This window comes from Phycodurus eques, chromosome 8 (assembly GCF_024500275.1).
Source record: "Phycodurus eques isolate BA_2022a chromosome 8, UOR_Pequ_1.1, whole genome shotgun sequence".
In the NCBI taxonomy this organism is placed as follows: Eukaryota; Metazoa; Chordata; class Actinopteri; order Syngnathiformes; family Syngnathidae; genus Phycodurus; species Phycodurus eques.
In genome coordinates, this window is record NC_084532.1 from 9,329,603 (window position 1) to 9,345,551 (window position 15,949).

The 15,949-nt window shown below is 41.3% G+C and overlaps 2 protein-coding genes across 3 annotated transcripts in view; both read left to right on the top strand.

The window, feature by feature from the left end:
- The first annotated feature begins 666 nt into the window (after window positions 1–666).
- cope (COPI coat complex subunit epsilon) lies at window positions 667–12,560 on the top strand. The gene is made up of 10 exons (XM_061684349.1): window positions 667–788; window positions 956–1,018; window positions 1,125–1,225; window positions 1,513–1,665; window positions 4,066–4,119; window positions 4,961–5,042; window positions 5,170–5,325; window positions 6,686–6,754; window positions 8,213–8,287; window positions 11,694–12,560. The coding sequence occupies exons 1-10, from the start codon at window positions 687–689 to the stop codon at window positions 11,745–11,747; spliced, it is 909 nt and encodes a 302-aa protein (XP_061540333.1). The 5' UTR covers window positions 667–686; the 3' UTR covers window positions 11,748–12,560.
- A 221-nt stretch (window positions 12,561–12,781) lies between these two features.
- The window catches only part of cers1 (ceramide synthase 1), a 40,719-nt gene continuing 37,551 nt past the window's right edge, over window positions 12,782–15,949 (top strand). For both annotated transcript variants that reach the window (XM_061683260.1, XM_061683261.1), the window contains exon 1: window positions 12,782–13,731. In XM_061683260.1, coding sequence (XP_061539244.1) covers window positions 13,498–13,731 — 234 coding nt within the window. In that variant the 5' untranslated portion in view covers window positions 12,782–13,497. The remainder of the gene's footprint in view (window positions 13,732–15,949) is intronic.

The window sequence follows — 15,949 nt, forward strand, 5'->3', positions numbered from 1 at the left end:
AACATCAAACAATACTCCTAAGGGCCATCTTGCTGGAGTTCCTGTTGCTCTTCTTCTGTTTGCTAATCTTATGGCCAATTGTTAGCAACCGAGGTATAGGCATTTTTTAAGGGGTGGATATTCCAAAATAGTTCCAGCAAAGCTCCTGAACCCTATGCTAACAGGTCAATGCGAGGCTGCAGGGGTGTGCGGGTAACCGGTTGAGAGTGCGCACGCGGGGGCATGGCAAATGATTGACACCACGTCGGGTACGCCTTCTGTATCTGATAGGTTGTTCTTCCTCGAGTGTAGTGGTTTCTTCAAAAAAAAAAAAAAAAAAAAAATTGAAAACTCTCCCTTAAAAAACAAAAAACAAATACAACAACAAAAACAAGCTACGCCCACATTGATGTCGTTAATCGCCATCCAGGTAATGAATGGTATTAAAATTGATTTGGGCCGCCCTCTACTGGTTGGTCTAATTACTGAATAAAATTCAGCTGGAGAACAATAGGAAACATTTTTGTTGATGTAATTGGTATTTATTTTTTTCTGACTATTGAAATTGAAATTGAAAACGTGAACAGTTGTTAAAATGTTCCGAGACTATGTTTTTTTATGCTTTGAACTCATCTCCCACAACGCGCCATTCACGACAGGAAGTGACGTATTTTTGCGACGTGTCAGGAAGCACTGTTCTGTCCAACATGGCGGCGCAGCACACTGATGTTGACGAACTGTTCGATGTGAAAAACGCTTTTTACATCGGCAGTTATCAGCAATGTATCAACGAAGCCCAAAAGGTGAAGGTAGGTCAAGTTTTGTGAAGTATTTTAATAGCTTAAAATACGATCATTTGCTCCTTGCTTCCATTTCTGAACGTTACCAACTAAAACGCAATGAAACAGTGGCTGATAGTTCTATCATTTAATTTAAAAAAAGATTAAACAGACATGTGCCTTGATTTTATCTTAAGAATTCAACACCAGAAAAGGAGACTGAACGGGACACGTTCTTGTACAGAGCATACATTGCCCAGGTAAACAGCGCATTTATGTAATGAATTGACGCGCCAGTGTCAGTTTCGATAAATAGAATACAAAGCTCAGTCTTATTCACGTTTTATGTTGTGTATTATATTATAGAGAAAGTATGCAGTCGTCATGGATGACATCAAGGCCAACTCTTCTCCTGAGCTTCAAGCTGTCAGGATGTTTGCGGAGTATTTGTCAAGTGAAAACACAAGGTAAAACAGTATGGCAAAGCTGTTTGTTCAACTGGAGGAGTTATATTCCACAAGTATGAAAGAAGTGTACAATTATTTAGTAATTTTTAAGGGTGTAATTTTATTACTCTAGCCATTCCCAACTGAACTGAAGTAGTTCTCTGCAAAAAGAGTAACATTCGTATTTTAAGAAATTTCACAGGTTAAAGGGAGAATATGCTGACAGATGTAGTGATAATTTCAATGGTTGAAGTACAGGACATGTTGGAAAATTAATTGCCATTCTCTACTGTTGTTTTCCTATGCAGGGATGCCATTGTGGAGGATCTTGACAAGAAAATGGCAAAGAGTGTGGATGCTGCCAACACCACGTTTCTCCTCATGGCAGCCTCCATCTACCACCATGCGATGGACACTGATGCTGCTCTCAGGACTCTTCATCAAGGAGAAAGTCTGGAGTGGTAAGTAGACTTCACACCGATTTTTATCGGCCTGATCGGTATCAGGCCGATAATTAGCATTTTATGCTGATCGGCTTTAATGTCACAATTCGCCGAAGTCATTGATCGGCTCCGCAAAAGACATTTACTCCTCGTCGCCATCGTGCACAGTATATTTGAATCCTCGCTAGGTCATTGCACATGGAGCAAGGCTGTGGAGTAGTGGACAGAGCCAACACCGGTAAGCTTGTACCGGTCTGCGGGCGTTCCGTGAGCCCAATAGCGACTAATGACACAGCCGTCCAATTTGCTCACTGTGTGATCCGCACGCCGTCTCACCACAACAATGATAATTTATCGAGTCTGGAAAAACTGTTGTGTCCATTTTATTTATTGAACGATAAGTGAATATTGTGATTATCGTAACAGCCCTAGTGATGGGCAGGTGAGGCCCCATGAACCACTGAGGCTTTCCTGCCCATTGCTTCAGGAAAAGGTTCATTCCTCGAGGCCTCATTGAAACACTAAATACTGCCATCTGGTGTTGAAATAGACATATGACAGCCATATTTGATATCTGCCACACAGTTCTGAGGACCCGGGTTAAAATCCGGCCTCGCCTGTGTAGAGTTTGCATGTTCTCCCCCATGACTGCGTGGGTTTTCTTCGGGTACTCTGGTTTCCTCCCACATCCCAAAAAAATGCACGTTAGGTTAATTGAAAATTCTAAATTACCTGTAGGTGTGAATTTAAGTGCACATGGTTGTTTGTTTATATGTGCCCTGCGATTGGCTGGCAGTCAGTTCAGGATGTAACCCGGCTCTCACCCAGAGTCAGCTGAGATATTCTCCAGCACGCCCGCGACCCTAGTAAGGATAAGCGGTACGGAAAATGGATGGAGAGATTCAATTTCATTGTTGTTGCACAAAGTACTTAGACAACGAAATATCACTTAGCATCTACACAGAAGTGCAAAGAGAGCAGAAAGTGTAAGATCTATGTATATGAATGGAAATGGAGTATGAGTAAATAGTATGAAATAAGATAATGCAACATTGACAAAACGTTGAATATGAGCAGCACATTTTAGCTGTAGGTACGTAATGCTAATATGGCATATAGTCCCTTCCAAATGTATTTGAACGGAAAAGTCAATTCCTTTGTTTTTGTTGTATACTGGCGGTGTGAATGTGAGTGTGAATGGTTGTCCGTGTCTTTTTGTGCCCTGCGACTGACTGGCGACCAGTTCAGGGTGTAGTCCGCCTTCTGCCCGAAGTCAGCTGGGGTAGGCTCCAGCGCCCCGCGACCCTAACCAGGATAAGTGGTGTTGAAAATGGATGGCTGGATGAACCCTTACTTGCAATAACTGCATCAAGCCTGCGATCCATTGACTGTTGCATTCTTCCCTTGAAATACTTTTCCAGGCCTTTACTGCAGCCTCTTTCAGTTCTTGTTTGTTTCTGGGGGTTTCTCCCTTCAGTCTCCTCTTCAGGAGGTAAAATACATGCTGTTTGGTTAAGGTCTGGTAATTGACTTGGCCATTCTTAACACCTTCCACTTTTCCCCCTGATTAAGTCCCTTGTGTTGGAATGTGTTTTGTGTAATTGTCTTGTTGCATGATGAAGCTTCTGATTAGTTTGGATGCTTTTCTGCCATGTTGCCATATTTTAAGCTATATACATTTCCCTAAAAGGCATTAAAACTGCTTTCCAATAATTTATAGATTGTGGTAATCAGGTAATAATTGGTGAAGATATGTCTGTTTAAAGCTTGGAAGCACCGTTTCAGCGTTAGCCTAGCAGGAAGGATGTTTTGTTTCCACTGTATTACAGCTGCTTTTTGGTTCATACGTGTAATGACGTACATTTGAATTAAATCTGCAGCTAGAGAAAACCCCAAGCTTTCTGTTGATAGCATTACGTGGTTTTCCTTGTTTTGCGCGCCGCAGCAGCCGATTAGTGTTGTCAATTTCTCATCGTTGTCTTGACTTTTCTCATGGAGATTTTGTTGTCCCCTCTCAAGGCCATTTTTTTCCCCAAGACATTAAGGTAAAAAATCACATCAAATGACACTGAGAAGTGATGTTATTTTTCTGGTGTTTGAATCATCTGAAAATCTATCTTTTTCACATAGTAAACGATTTATGGGCTTTAGCTCAAAACACAGCCTTGCGACTTCCGATTGTTTTTGTCACATTTGTGCAAGGGCCACTCACTCGCCTGGTGTGCAGGTGTGAGTTGCTGAGTTGACTTTGTTTTTTGCCAGTTCAGTTGCATTCAGTCCCATTGCCCAGTGTGCTGCAGGCCTAAAGCTTGCTTCTGTTGGCTATTTTATCAGTGTGATGCTTTTTAGTGCATCTCTTTTAATTTGGGGGGTTTAACCTAAGGATATCAAACTGATCTAATACAACTTATTTTTCAGCATGGCCATGACAATTCAGGTGCTGCTGAGTCTGGATCGTGTGGACCTGGCGAGGTAAGAAGTGAGCTATAAACAATAGACAATTTGATGTGAATGTTAAGTTTTATTTTATTAAAAAAAAAGAAAATCTGTGCGGTTTTTAAAATTGTTTTAGTTTTTATTTATTTATTTTTTTAAACATGAATCCTGTCATTAAACCCACATTTTATTTGCTGAGTAGACCCAGTGAAACTTCTAATGTTGAGCACAATCCATCTGACTCACTGTTAAACTGCCAATCTGGATTTCTAAATGATTTTTTTAAAATAGCATTTTACTATCCCCAACTGTCATACAAGTGTAAAAATAACCGATGCCATTAGTAAAAAGGATATAACAGTCTGGGTTTCAATGATTAAGGTGTGGCATAGTGACTCACCGATACGTATCGCACATTAATTGTCATGCAAGTGCAAAATGAAGTTAACCACTGTAAAAATAACCATGTTTGTCTACAAGTAAGGACTCATAGTTAACGCTGGCGTCTGGCTGCTTTGAATGTGAGGATTACTACTTAATTTCAGGTGTATATTCTTCTTCTCATGCTCTTCTGTTAACTGCAGAGCCCTTGTTCAGGCCGGTCCTTATTTTCGAGAAGAATGCAAAGTAAAAAGCCAGAACAAAGCAAAACATTTGAGACCAAACGTGAGCTACACTGAGGTCTCACAATATTCTGTGCTGTCGACCGTGGTCCAGCTACATGTTGCCAAAAAGCCAAAGAAGAAGCAAAGCACACATCCAAAATCATTCCTTTTATGCTTGCGGTGTACAAAATGCGGATTCCTTGCATGATTCATGTCAGTGGTGCAAGCATGTTTTTGTGGCCTCTTATCATAACAAATGTGTTCTGTGACAGGAAGGAACTGAAGAAGATGCAGGAGCAAGATGAGGATACTACGCTAACCCAGCTAGCCACTGCTTGGGTTAATTTGGCTGTGGTGAGCAGATCATGACTAAAATGCTTATTTTAACAGCCAAGATCTTCACTGATAATTGCCATTTCATTTGCTGAATGCTTTTACACTTTTTTGCATACTTTTAATCACCCGCTGCTTATCGTCCCAGGGCGGAGAGAAGCTGCAAGACGCCTACTACATTTTCCAGGAGATGTCAGATAAGTACTCCTCGACGCTGCTGCTTCTCAATGGGCAGGCAGCCTGCTACATGGGTCAGAACAAGTGGGAGGAGGCCGAGGGAGTCCTACAGGAGGCACTCGACAAGGTTAGATGGAAATGTTAGGTTTGTGAGAATCTCACTAAACCAAATTATCCAGATAAACCTCACTTTCCGATAATCCGCAATGAATGCGCCAGAGGTGCTGTGTGACTACAGAGTTGAACCTAGGCAAAAAAAAATTCCCTTTCAACGATAATGCAGTTTTTTTATTCACAATTTAAAACAATTACCTGGTGTCTTAATGACAGGTCTCCGACATTCTTCCTTCAAAATATACAAAGGATAAAGAATTACAGCACACATAATATTCACTTTTTACTATCTAGTAGGGCTGGGCCAATATCGGTATTGAAATTACGATTAATAAACAGAATTATTCATTGATTTCAAAACTTAGATGTTCAACTACCAAAATTCAACTTTAAATATACCGGTAACTTAAAAGAACAACCACAAAATAAATGAATAACAAGGAAAAATAATATTAATATAATAGCATAATAATTTGTTGTGCATTTTAGTTTTACAGTAAACTCAAACTAAACGGCTTGAAGCATGCTCTGGGAGGACAGAATAACATACTGTAAATCACGCTTACTGCAAGCAACACGGGGTGCCTTCAGGGCGCTTTTACAATGCAGGAACTTGCATACACAGCCCGTTTCAAGGCACATTACTTGTTTTTACGATCATGAGAAGCCAAAATGGAAATCATGTTTAAATTTTGATTAATCGCCCAGCCCACGGACTGGTTCAAATCACTCTGTTTTTGGGGGGCAGCTCTGTCTCTTGCAAATATCGATAAGAGTATAGCGTTAAGAGAGAGAGATCGAAAACATTTACACCACAAATGCTCATAATAATAAATATTTGCTTGGTCAGATTTTTTTTATATACTCTATACTGTATTCATTTGGCCCTGAGAGGACTTCTTAAATTGCCGCTGGTTGGAAAAAAGGTTCCCAGCCCTGCTTTAATGTATTCAAAATGATGTTCAGAAAACTTTACTAATCGCAATATCTGTTGGATCAGCAGAGGGCGCCAAAGCTTTTTTCATTTATTAATTGTTGGATAGGCAGGTTGACTTATGTGCATTGATGCACACTTGTGCTTGACATTTCATGTCAGGTTAACTTTGATTTTAAACCCTTTTATGAGACAATTGTTAATGAGTTCACGTAGTAAATGTGCTTTACGGTAATAAATAATACTCAAGGTTTATGATGCAATGACTGGCTGATGCTGGCGGTGGTAAAGTTATTACTCCAGGTGATTAACCTTTTGCAGTGTTATGTCATACTAAAAAGGCCAAAATGCAGTGCAACTGATCAGTTTCCTTGTGTATTTACAAATCTCGTGTTGTGCTTTTTTCTTTCTTTCTTTCTTTGTTAATTCTCATTTACAGGACAGCAGCCACCCTGAGACGCTGATCAACCTGGTAGTGCTGACTCAGCACCTCGGGAAAGCCCCTGAGGTTAGACTTTGGCTCTTAAGCTGCGAGCCAGGAAATGCTTTTTTACAGTCACACATTTTGTCATTTCCTACTGATGAACACAATCTCACCTACTCTCACTGGGATAGCTTCATTTTGGTGACTACATGTAGTTCTCAACCAAAGGCATTTAGCTGTGCTTTTTTTCATGATTGCATTTTTTTTTATCCTACAATGAAAGACATCTTCTAATCATATCTTTGTTTTTACTGCTGCGCCTGTGCTTTGCATTGCACTCTTACAAACATCGATAAGACAAAGACTTGATAAGAGTGTAACCGAGTGCTGACCATTGAATCCAAGCCATCACTATTCTGAGATAACATCTGATAACATCTTTTACAAGGTTAAAACTTTGTGCAACACTTACCGGACACTTGATTAGGTATTTGGTATTCTGCCTGTTTTAATTGGCACTGTTGGTGTGTGTGTTTACTTTTTTGACTTACGAAGTTAAATTAGGTAACCCAAATACTTGAAACAGCTTTCAGCATGATGCAGTGGAGTTCTTTATTATTTTGAATTACAGCCACAATAAGACATAAACAGTGTTAAATTAATTAGCCCTCAGACTATGGTAATTAAAACTGATCTTTGTACAGAATGCTCATGTATTCAATCAGCTCATGCAGGGGTGCCTAATGTTGAGGCCAGTGTGAGTGTTTGTTAGGGGATGGTTAGTCTCTTTCTGAGCTGGGGTTGAACCTCTAAAGCCGAACATAATCCATTCCTTGACACGGGCTGACTTCCAAGTTCTTGTAATTTCAAAACATAGGAATTCACAGCGTTCACATAGGAGCAATGTAAAGTGAATTAATTTGTTCCAGGTTCAAATGGCCGTTCCAAAATCTTCATAAACTGTACAGAGATTAAAGTGAATTAATTTGTTGCAGGTTCAAACGGTCATTCTAAAACCTTTATAAACTGTACAGACACTGTTAGTTAACCTTTATTCCCTTCTAACTTTCATGTCGGTAGAACAAGTGCACCATTGTATAATAAAACAGAAACAAAGAAAGACTACTTACCCTTTGAAGACGCCCAACAAACATAATGCAAAGGGATAAAGTACTTCACAAACAAACAAAGTCTTGTGAAGTACAGTATATTACACTGTATGTATATCTTTTATTTGCTTCTATACAAAACACACACACTTAGGAATTGAAACCCATTGCTGCTTCCTGAACTGAAGTCTCACATTTGCTGATGTTTCGTGATGTCATGCGCGATGTTGGTTTGAGCTTCAAAGTTTTGTTTGGTTTTGAGGCGTACATCTCCAGAGCATTTTGGTTACACTCCAAAATATACCACATTTAGGGTGTTTGACCGCAAGATGTTCCACTATATTTCTGTTGTCCAATAGCCAAACCTGAGTTGAAACTATTTTGAGTCGTTTTTGTTCCATTTTCTCTTCAATTTTATCCAATCTGTCCACAGGTGACCAATCGCTACCTCTCTCAACTCAAAGATGCACACCGGGCCCATCCATTCCTCAAAGATTATTTTTCCAAGGTAACCTACTTGTCTTAATGCTCTGCATTATGTCAACATGACTGAAGATATTTATAATTACTTGGTTGAAAGTTTGTATGTCATTACTGCCTTGGATTAGCAATACCGTATTTTCATGACCATAAGGCGCGCCGCATTAAAAGGCGCAGTCTCAGTTATGGGGTCTGTTTCTGTATTTAACACATACATAGCGCACCGTGTTATTGGGCGCAGGCGTGGTAAAACATACGATAGTTTAAAACATAGGGTAGCATGCATGCACGCTAAAACATACGCTAGCATGCAGCGGGAGCAAAACTGAGTTTGGTTGTACTTTATTGAAGTATTTAACAATGTACTCACGTTATTTTTTTGATCAATCCTCATGCACCAGGGGCAATCACCATTTACTTCTCAGTTTTTGTAGAAAAAAAAGAATGATTTAATATGATCCTAATTTCCATCAAAATATGGTATTTTCAAAGCGATATGTTAATCTTCAATACTTAATTGGGAATCCCATTGCTTTAATCACTGCCTTGATGCGCCGTGGCATTGACAAACATCTTGAACCTTTAATATTGTTCATATTAGGCACTAATAGCAATGACAAAAACAGTCTTGACTACACTCCATATGTAAATATATAATAATATAATATAGGCAGCACGGTATCCGACTGGTTAGCACATCCTCCTCGCAGTTCTGAGGATGCGGGTTCAATTCTGGCCTTGGAATTTGCATGTTCTCCTGCGTGGGTTTTCTCCGGGTACCCCGATTTCTTCCCATATCCCCAAAAACATGCATGGTAGGTTAATTGAAGACTCTTAATTGCCCATAGGTGTGAGTGTGAATAGTTGTTTGTTTATATGTGCCCTGCGATTGGCTGGTGACCAGTTCAGGGTGTACCCAGCCTCTCGCCCGGAGTCAGCTGGGATTGGGTCCAGTATGCCCGCGATCCTAGTGAGGATAAGTGGTACGGAAAATTAATGAATGAATAATATTGGGCTTTATATGATCAGGACTTTTTGGGCAGATCACAGAGTTTAAAAAAACCAATAACCGATCCGATCACAAGATGGAGCAATGTGTCTATTGAAATTACTTGTTCATTTACTGTACATAGTTGTGTACTATATACTGAGTATCTTCAAAGGTATTCTCTATTCAGGTCATTCTGATCAGTCAGGTCAGACTAACATGGCAAAATGACAGAAAGAATGGATGCTAAGTTCCTGTAATTAAATTACTTTAGAATTACTTCACTCACACAGAAACTTGAGAGAATGATTCGACAGAACGGTAGCATGTTTACGCACAACCGTTAGTGCTAGCACTAGCTTGCTAGTCTACTGAACATTTTGTTGCCTGCTTGCGAGCCGTATCGTATTAAAGGTACGTGAACATACCTCAAGCAATCATTGAATGAAAGTCCTCTCCCGAGCACCGGTGAACACCAGCACACGTTTTTCCCCAGTTTGTTTTTATAATACACACGAGGTGAATCATTGTTGTTGTCGTGGCCATGGTAACGAGTGTATCCGGTTACGTTTGAGTGGACAAGATAAAGCCCAGTGATCGTAAAAGATGGAATGCGGTCGTATCGGAATACAATATTTTATTGCAGTAGTCTGACATAGTTAAATCGTGAAAGACCAAATTTGTCTTGTAGTCTGATCCAGGCCTTACTAGTCTGTCTCAGATGTCCCACACTGACATTTATTTATTTATTTTTTAAAATACTTTTATTGGCGGACAGATATTTACGGTACTACAGCAAAAGACACACGACAAGGCTACAAATAAGCTACCTTTTGGATTCAAGTATACTGTATACGATGGCGACGCGGAGTAAATGTCTTTTGCAGAGCCAATCAATGACGTCATTGATTGGATCGGCGAATTAGGACATTAAAGCCGATCAGCATAAAATACAATTATTGGCCGATACCGAGCAAGCTGATCAGATCGGTGTAAAGTCTAAATAATAATATCATATATGTAAAAGCAAGTTGCATTAAGATTTAATTCATGAGTAATTTGTTGTTATACATGTACAAATCTTTTAAAGTAGAACCTTACACATAATCAGTCTGGATGCTGCAGGCTGGACAAGTGTTGGGGATACATGTTCAAAAAGCTTTGCTGCATATCTTTGCTTGCCATTAGCTGGCAAGAAACTAGGTGATGATGCGTCTTTCTTACGTTAATTACTTATTGTCCTCCTGTATTGATAAGAATACATTCATAAATGTTGCTTGTTACCCGCCATGGAGGCGCTCAGGCGAGGATTAGGTAGTACACCAGTGCGAACTCCCGGACTTTATTAAAATATTCTCCTCAGACCTTTGGCTCTGCTCGCTATCAAGCCGCAGATCGTACTGTGCTGGCTGGTACAGCACAAGTGGGCATTCCCATATTCCTTTCTGAACTCCATGACCAGACGCGCATGAGCCATTTTTATACCGAGACAGATACGATGATGTCGTCAATAAGTTTCATCGTGATTGTTTAAGTCCAAATGTATGTCTTCTGCTGATTATACTGTGAACCCCTACTTGTGTGTATTTTTATTGTGGTGAATTACTTGTGTGACATTATATAAACACTCAACACAACCACTCACTCCTCTATGTCTAGCAACAGCGTGAGCTTCCCAGTTGGCTATCGTTCTCTTTCATGTCACAATCACAGAGTCACTGGTTAGAGGTTTTCTGAGCAGATCGGGGAGGAAAGAGCACTCTTCACACACCCAGAATAATCCATCCATTTTCTGAGCCGCTTCTCCTCACTAGGGTCGCGGGCGTGCTGGAGCCTATCCTAGCTATCATCGGGCAAGAGGCGGGGTACACCCTGAACCGGTTGCCAGCCAATCGCAGGGCACATACATACAAACAAACAACCATTCACACTCACATTCACACCTACGGGCAATTTAGAGTTGTCAATTAACCTAAGATGCATGTTTTTGGGATGTGGGAGGAAACCGGAGTGCCCGGAGAAAACCCACGCAGGCACTGGGAGAACATGCAAACTCCACACAGGCGGGGCCGGGGATTGAACTGTGAGGCAGACGCTCTAACCAGTCAACCACCGTGCCGCCACCCAGAATAATCGCTTAGGTTAATCTTTCAGAGGCATTTGACAGTTGGGCCTTTGCTGACTTAAACCGCACGGGATGGAAAATGCTCAAATTTGGCCCAATTGTCTGTATTCGTGTACCTTGCTTAACCTGGCCATTTGTTGTTGTGGAATTGCTGCAGGCCCTTCCAAAGAGTATTCTTGGTCTTTGGCCTTTGTCACACATGTAATTGCACAATGGCACAGATGTACATAAACACTTGATTATCCACACATTACCAAACAAATCATGCTATGCACAGCTGTTGCTTGACTTTTTTCTTTTCTTGTTTTTTACCCCCTGCAGGAGAATGACTTTGACAGGCTAGCGATGCAGTACGCTCCCACCGCCACCGCATAATGGCCCTCACGTTAACATTATACTTTTCATCCTGTCTTTAATGTGCATACCTGGATTGATTTTATTTTATATGAAGACAATGTATTGAAATGAAACGTACACCACCAGATGAAAGGAAACTCTTTATTCTCTATTCATTCTATATACGTCTACTGGTGAGCCAATGTGTCAGAAATTCTCCCAAATACAATAAGGTTCACTGTCAAGAGAGGTATTTAACAAAATGTTTATTGTTATAGTTGTGTTTGCAGTGGTCTTGACTGGGATGTAGGGCTGTCTGAGGGGAAAATATCACTTTGGGCCCCTCCACATCAATGCAGCTCCCAAAATTATATGAGCCAAGCTCACATATTTTATATTACAAAAAAACTCATGACACATCACCAAACAAAAATGTCACAAAATGTGGATATTGATAAGTTAGTTTACATCTACTGGAAGATCATTTAATATTTGTGCCTGTCACTACATCTTGATGGCATCGATAAATAAGTGAAATTGGATATATATATATATATATATATATATTTTTTTTTTTTTTTTTTTACAGCCCACCTGATCTCTCACCAAACTGCTCTCAGTAAGACGCTGTACTGTTCTCCACCACTGCAAACCACATCCACATCAATACATATTGTTAACTACTGTATACAACACAGAAGTGACCTGCAGAAGGGCATTTTCGGATGCCGTTAGATTATGCTGGTGGACCCAATATGGCCACTTGTGTAAATCATCATGCACATTTCTCCTGTAATTAAACTGCGTTTGACGTAACATTCCTTTGACGTGCTAATAAAAGCTCAACATGTACATGAGTGTGTGTGTTTTTGTTGTTGGGTCGGTGAAGCAAACGTAAAGCGGCACTTGGCTTTAATTTTTCACTAATATATGAGTGCGTGTTGCAGTGTGTTGCGCCTTGTCTAATCCGCAAAGGTTTTAAACCGACGATTCAGCGTGTAGATAGCGGTCCCCACTTACGTCACGTACCTCTGCCCCTCTGCCTCTTGTTTTTTTTTAATCGCATAAGCGTCCCGCTTGAGCCCTGGGCGCGCTTTTAAGATCGACCACCGACGGTTAATTTGTCGCTTCGTGTGGCATTATTTGTCTTTTAAACCTGAAAGATGCGTTATATAAACAAAGTAACGGTCAAGGGATGAGACGCGACGTAACTGCCCCGTAATGGCACTAGTAGTCGCGTGCTGTCTGTCGACCGCAACGCCGCGCTTTATGGACCCTATTTGGAATTAATTCCGCGATCGGGGGTCTTTGTTATAGTGACTTAGCCGGCTTGGGAGCCACTGCCAATGCCCGTGTTTTTCCTCTGGAGTGATTTGAAGTTAGCTCGCCAGCCTAGCAACAACACGCCGCGCTTCTGCCGGTGGGCAGCGAGATGATGATGATGATGATTATGACGACGAGAGATGGTGTGGCCCGTGGCTCCCGTTAATTGTCTTTCACATGGTTCCATTTTTGCTATGATTGTGGCTGGGCGAAGAATGAGCGGCCCCACACCGTAAAAATATGGACAGCAAAGAATAAGGCTACCCGACCGAGACAGCGGGGTGCCGGATCAAGCTTTTCTGTTTAAATCAGCTAGCAAGCTTGTTAGCGGATTAGCCACACGGCCAGGTCTCGATAGGGATCTCCGCGTCCCTCATTCGGAGTATATCCCCCATTCCGACCGCTTTTTATTTTTTTTATTATTTGCTTTCCTGCCTTTTTTCCCTTCTCGAAGCGCCCCGTTACGATGGGCGCTCACACCGGGGACGTGGAGCCCATGCCGGGATACTTGGAGCTCATCAACCGAGCCTCCGGCGTCATGCTGAAATCTTGGAGAGACTGCAGCCATTGCGGTGTGGAGCTCACCACACGGACACTCCTGGATCACGCGTACGTCACCTGGACCGAGATAGCCCTGTTCCTCTTTTGCGCATTTTTGTGGACGCAGATCAGGCGGGGGTTGACAGAAAGTCTGTTCGAGGTGGGTGACGCACATGCACAAGTTAACTTTTCCTCAAATCCTTTATTGTGGCATCAATTGCTCCCCAAGGGCACAACAGGTGTAAGTAGCGGGTAGAGCAATTTTTTCATTTTCACCTTAAGCTACATGACTCTGGTACGGTGCTTAGTGGCTAGCATGTATGCCCTACAGTTAGGAGGTTCGGGGTTCGATTCTCGGCTCCCCTTCCTGTGCGGACTTTGTACGTTCTCCCGGTACACCGACATGTTCGCACTTTACAGAAACATGTACGCTATGTGTATTGAAGACGCCATCAATTGTTTGTATGTGACTGCGATTGGCTGGCGACCAGTCCTGGGTATATCCCACCTCTCACCCAAAGTCAGTTCCCTCAGCCGGGATTGGATCCAGCTCGCTCGTGACTCGAATGAGTACAAGCACTATTCAATATTAATTGGATGGAAAGATGGTGACGGTGTACCTAATGAAGTGTCCATTCTCCTTTGAGTGTATGAGAAGCTGATTACAGTACATGGCCATAATCGAAAGACTTATAGTGCCATATATGTCATATTGTGTTGAGGTCTGGGGAAATGTACAAACCCCAGTTCCAAGTTGCGGCGTTGTGTAAAACGTAAATAAAAACAGAATACAATGATTTGCAAATCCTTTTCAACCTATATTCAATTGAATACACTACAAAAACGATATTTAATGTTTAAACTGATTAAATGTATTTTGTTTTTGTTCATTTTGAATTTGATGCCTGCAACACGTTCCAAAAAAGATGGGACAGCGGCATGTTTACCACTGTGTTACATCACCTTACCTTTTAACAACACTCAATAAGTGTTTGGAAACTGAGGGCACTAATTTTTGAAGCTTTGTTTGTGGAATTCTTTCCCATTCTTTCTTGATGTAAAACTTAAGTTGCTCTACAGTCCAGGGTCTCTCCGCTGTCGTATTTTTCGCTTCATTATGCGCCACACATTTTCAATAGGCCGGTTTAGAAGAAGAATCAGAAGAATAATCTTTTATTGTCATGAACATGCATGCATGCACACAAAATTTGTTCTCTGCATTTAACTCTTAACCATTGGGCCACGGCTCACACTCTTTTATTACGAAGCCACGCTTTTGTAAAGTGTGGAATGTGGCTTGGCATTGCTGAAATAAGCTAGGACATCTTGAAAAAGATCTCGCTTGGATGGCGGTATATGTTGCTCCAAAACCTGTATGTGCCTTTCAGCATTAATGGTCTCTTCACATGGTCCCTTTTGGTTGGTGGTTGGGGTCCAAATGCTGTCCGGGGGTGGGGGAGTTTTGCATTGGCGAGGTCGAAGGATGGGGGTAGTACTGTAGTTCAGTGCTTAGATAGTGTTTAGGCCAGCCGGCCTACCACTTGTTTAATCAAATGCCCATCCCTATATTTTGTTGATCTGAGTTGATCTTAAGTACGGCTGTGACAGCACTTTGTTATAGCTGTGTGTGTGTGTGTGTTTTTATTTTTTATTTTTAAGTGCTAAATAAACAAAGTTGGGTTGAGTTGTTACACCTACACAATAATGCATTGTTATCAGTCAACGTCCATTTTCGGGAAACACAGCAACTACTTAGCATGCACACTACTGCAAATTTGTAAGTGGATTTTCTGGAACACCAAAATGAATTCCCAGTAAGCATTAATGTTACATCAAGAACATCCTCGATTTTGCAATATCTCTCACTTGTGCTGAATATTTCTTTGCTGACTGCTTTTAAGCTGTGTAGGTTTTCTGTATACTGTATTTGGAGTTGCTATAAGAGTAGAAGCCCTTGTCATTAGTCAGGTGTTTAAGGATATACAGTGTATGCACAAAAAAGCTCTAAGGCGCTTCTTTCTCCTTCACATGTCCCGTCCTGAGTGCCTCCAATCCTGTTGGTTTTACCGAGCAGCACGGCCCTTTTCATTGCGGGCTCTGGCCTATTATTCTGCCATCCAGACGAGCGGGGAGTGGAGCGTGCACATGTGTTGGATGCTGTGGGGATGATGCCAGATGTGACAAGAGAAGGAATCGAATGAGGCCTGGTTTACATTTTCTGTCTCTATGAGGGACGTAAAACAATGTCATACAGTATCAGTCATTGTGCTTTTAATTACGGTATGTAGTGCATGTGTAATATTCAGAATTGGCTCAGTGCTAGGTCATGCGTGCTCGGCTAATGCAGCCCAAGTATTGCTTCTTCATATTTGAAATCT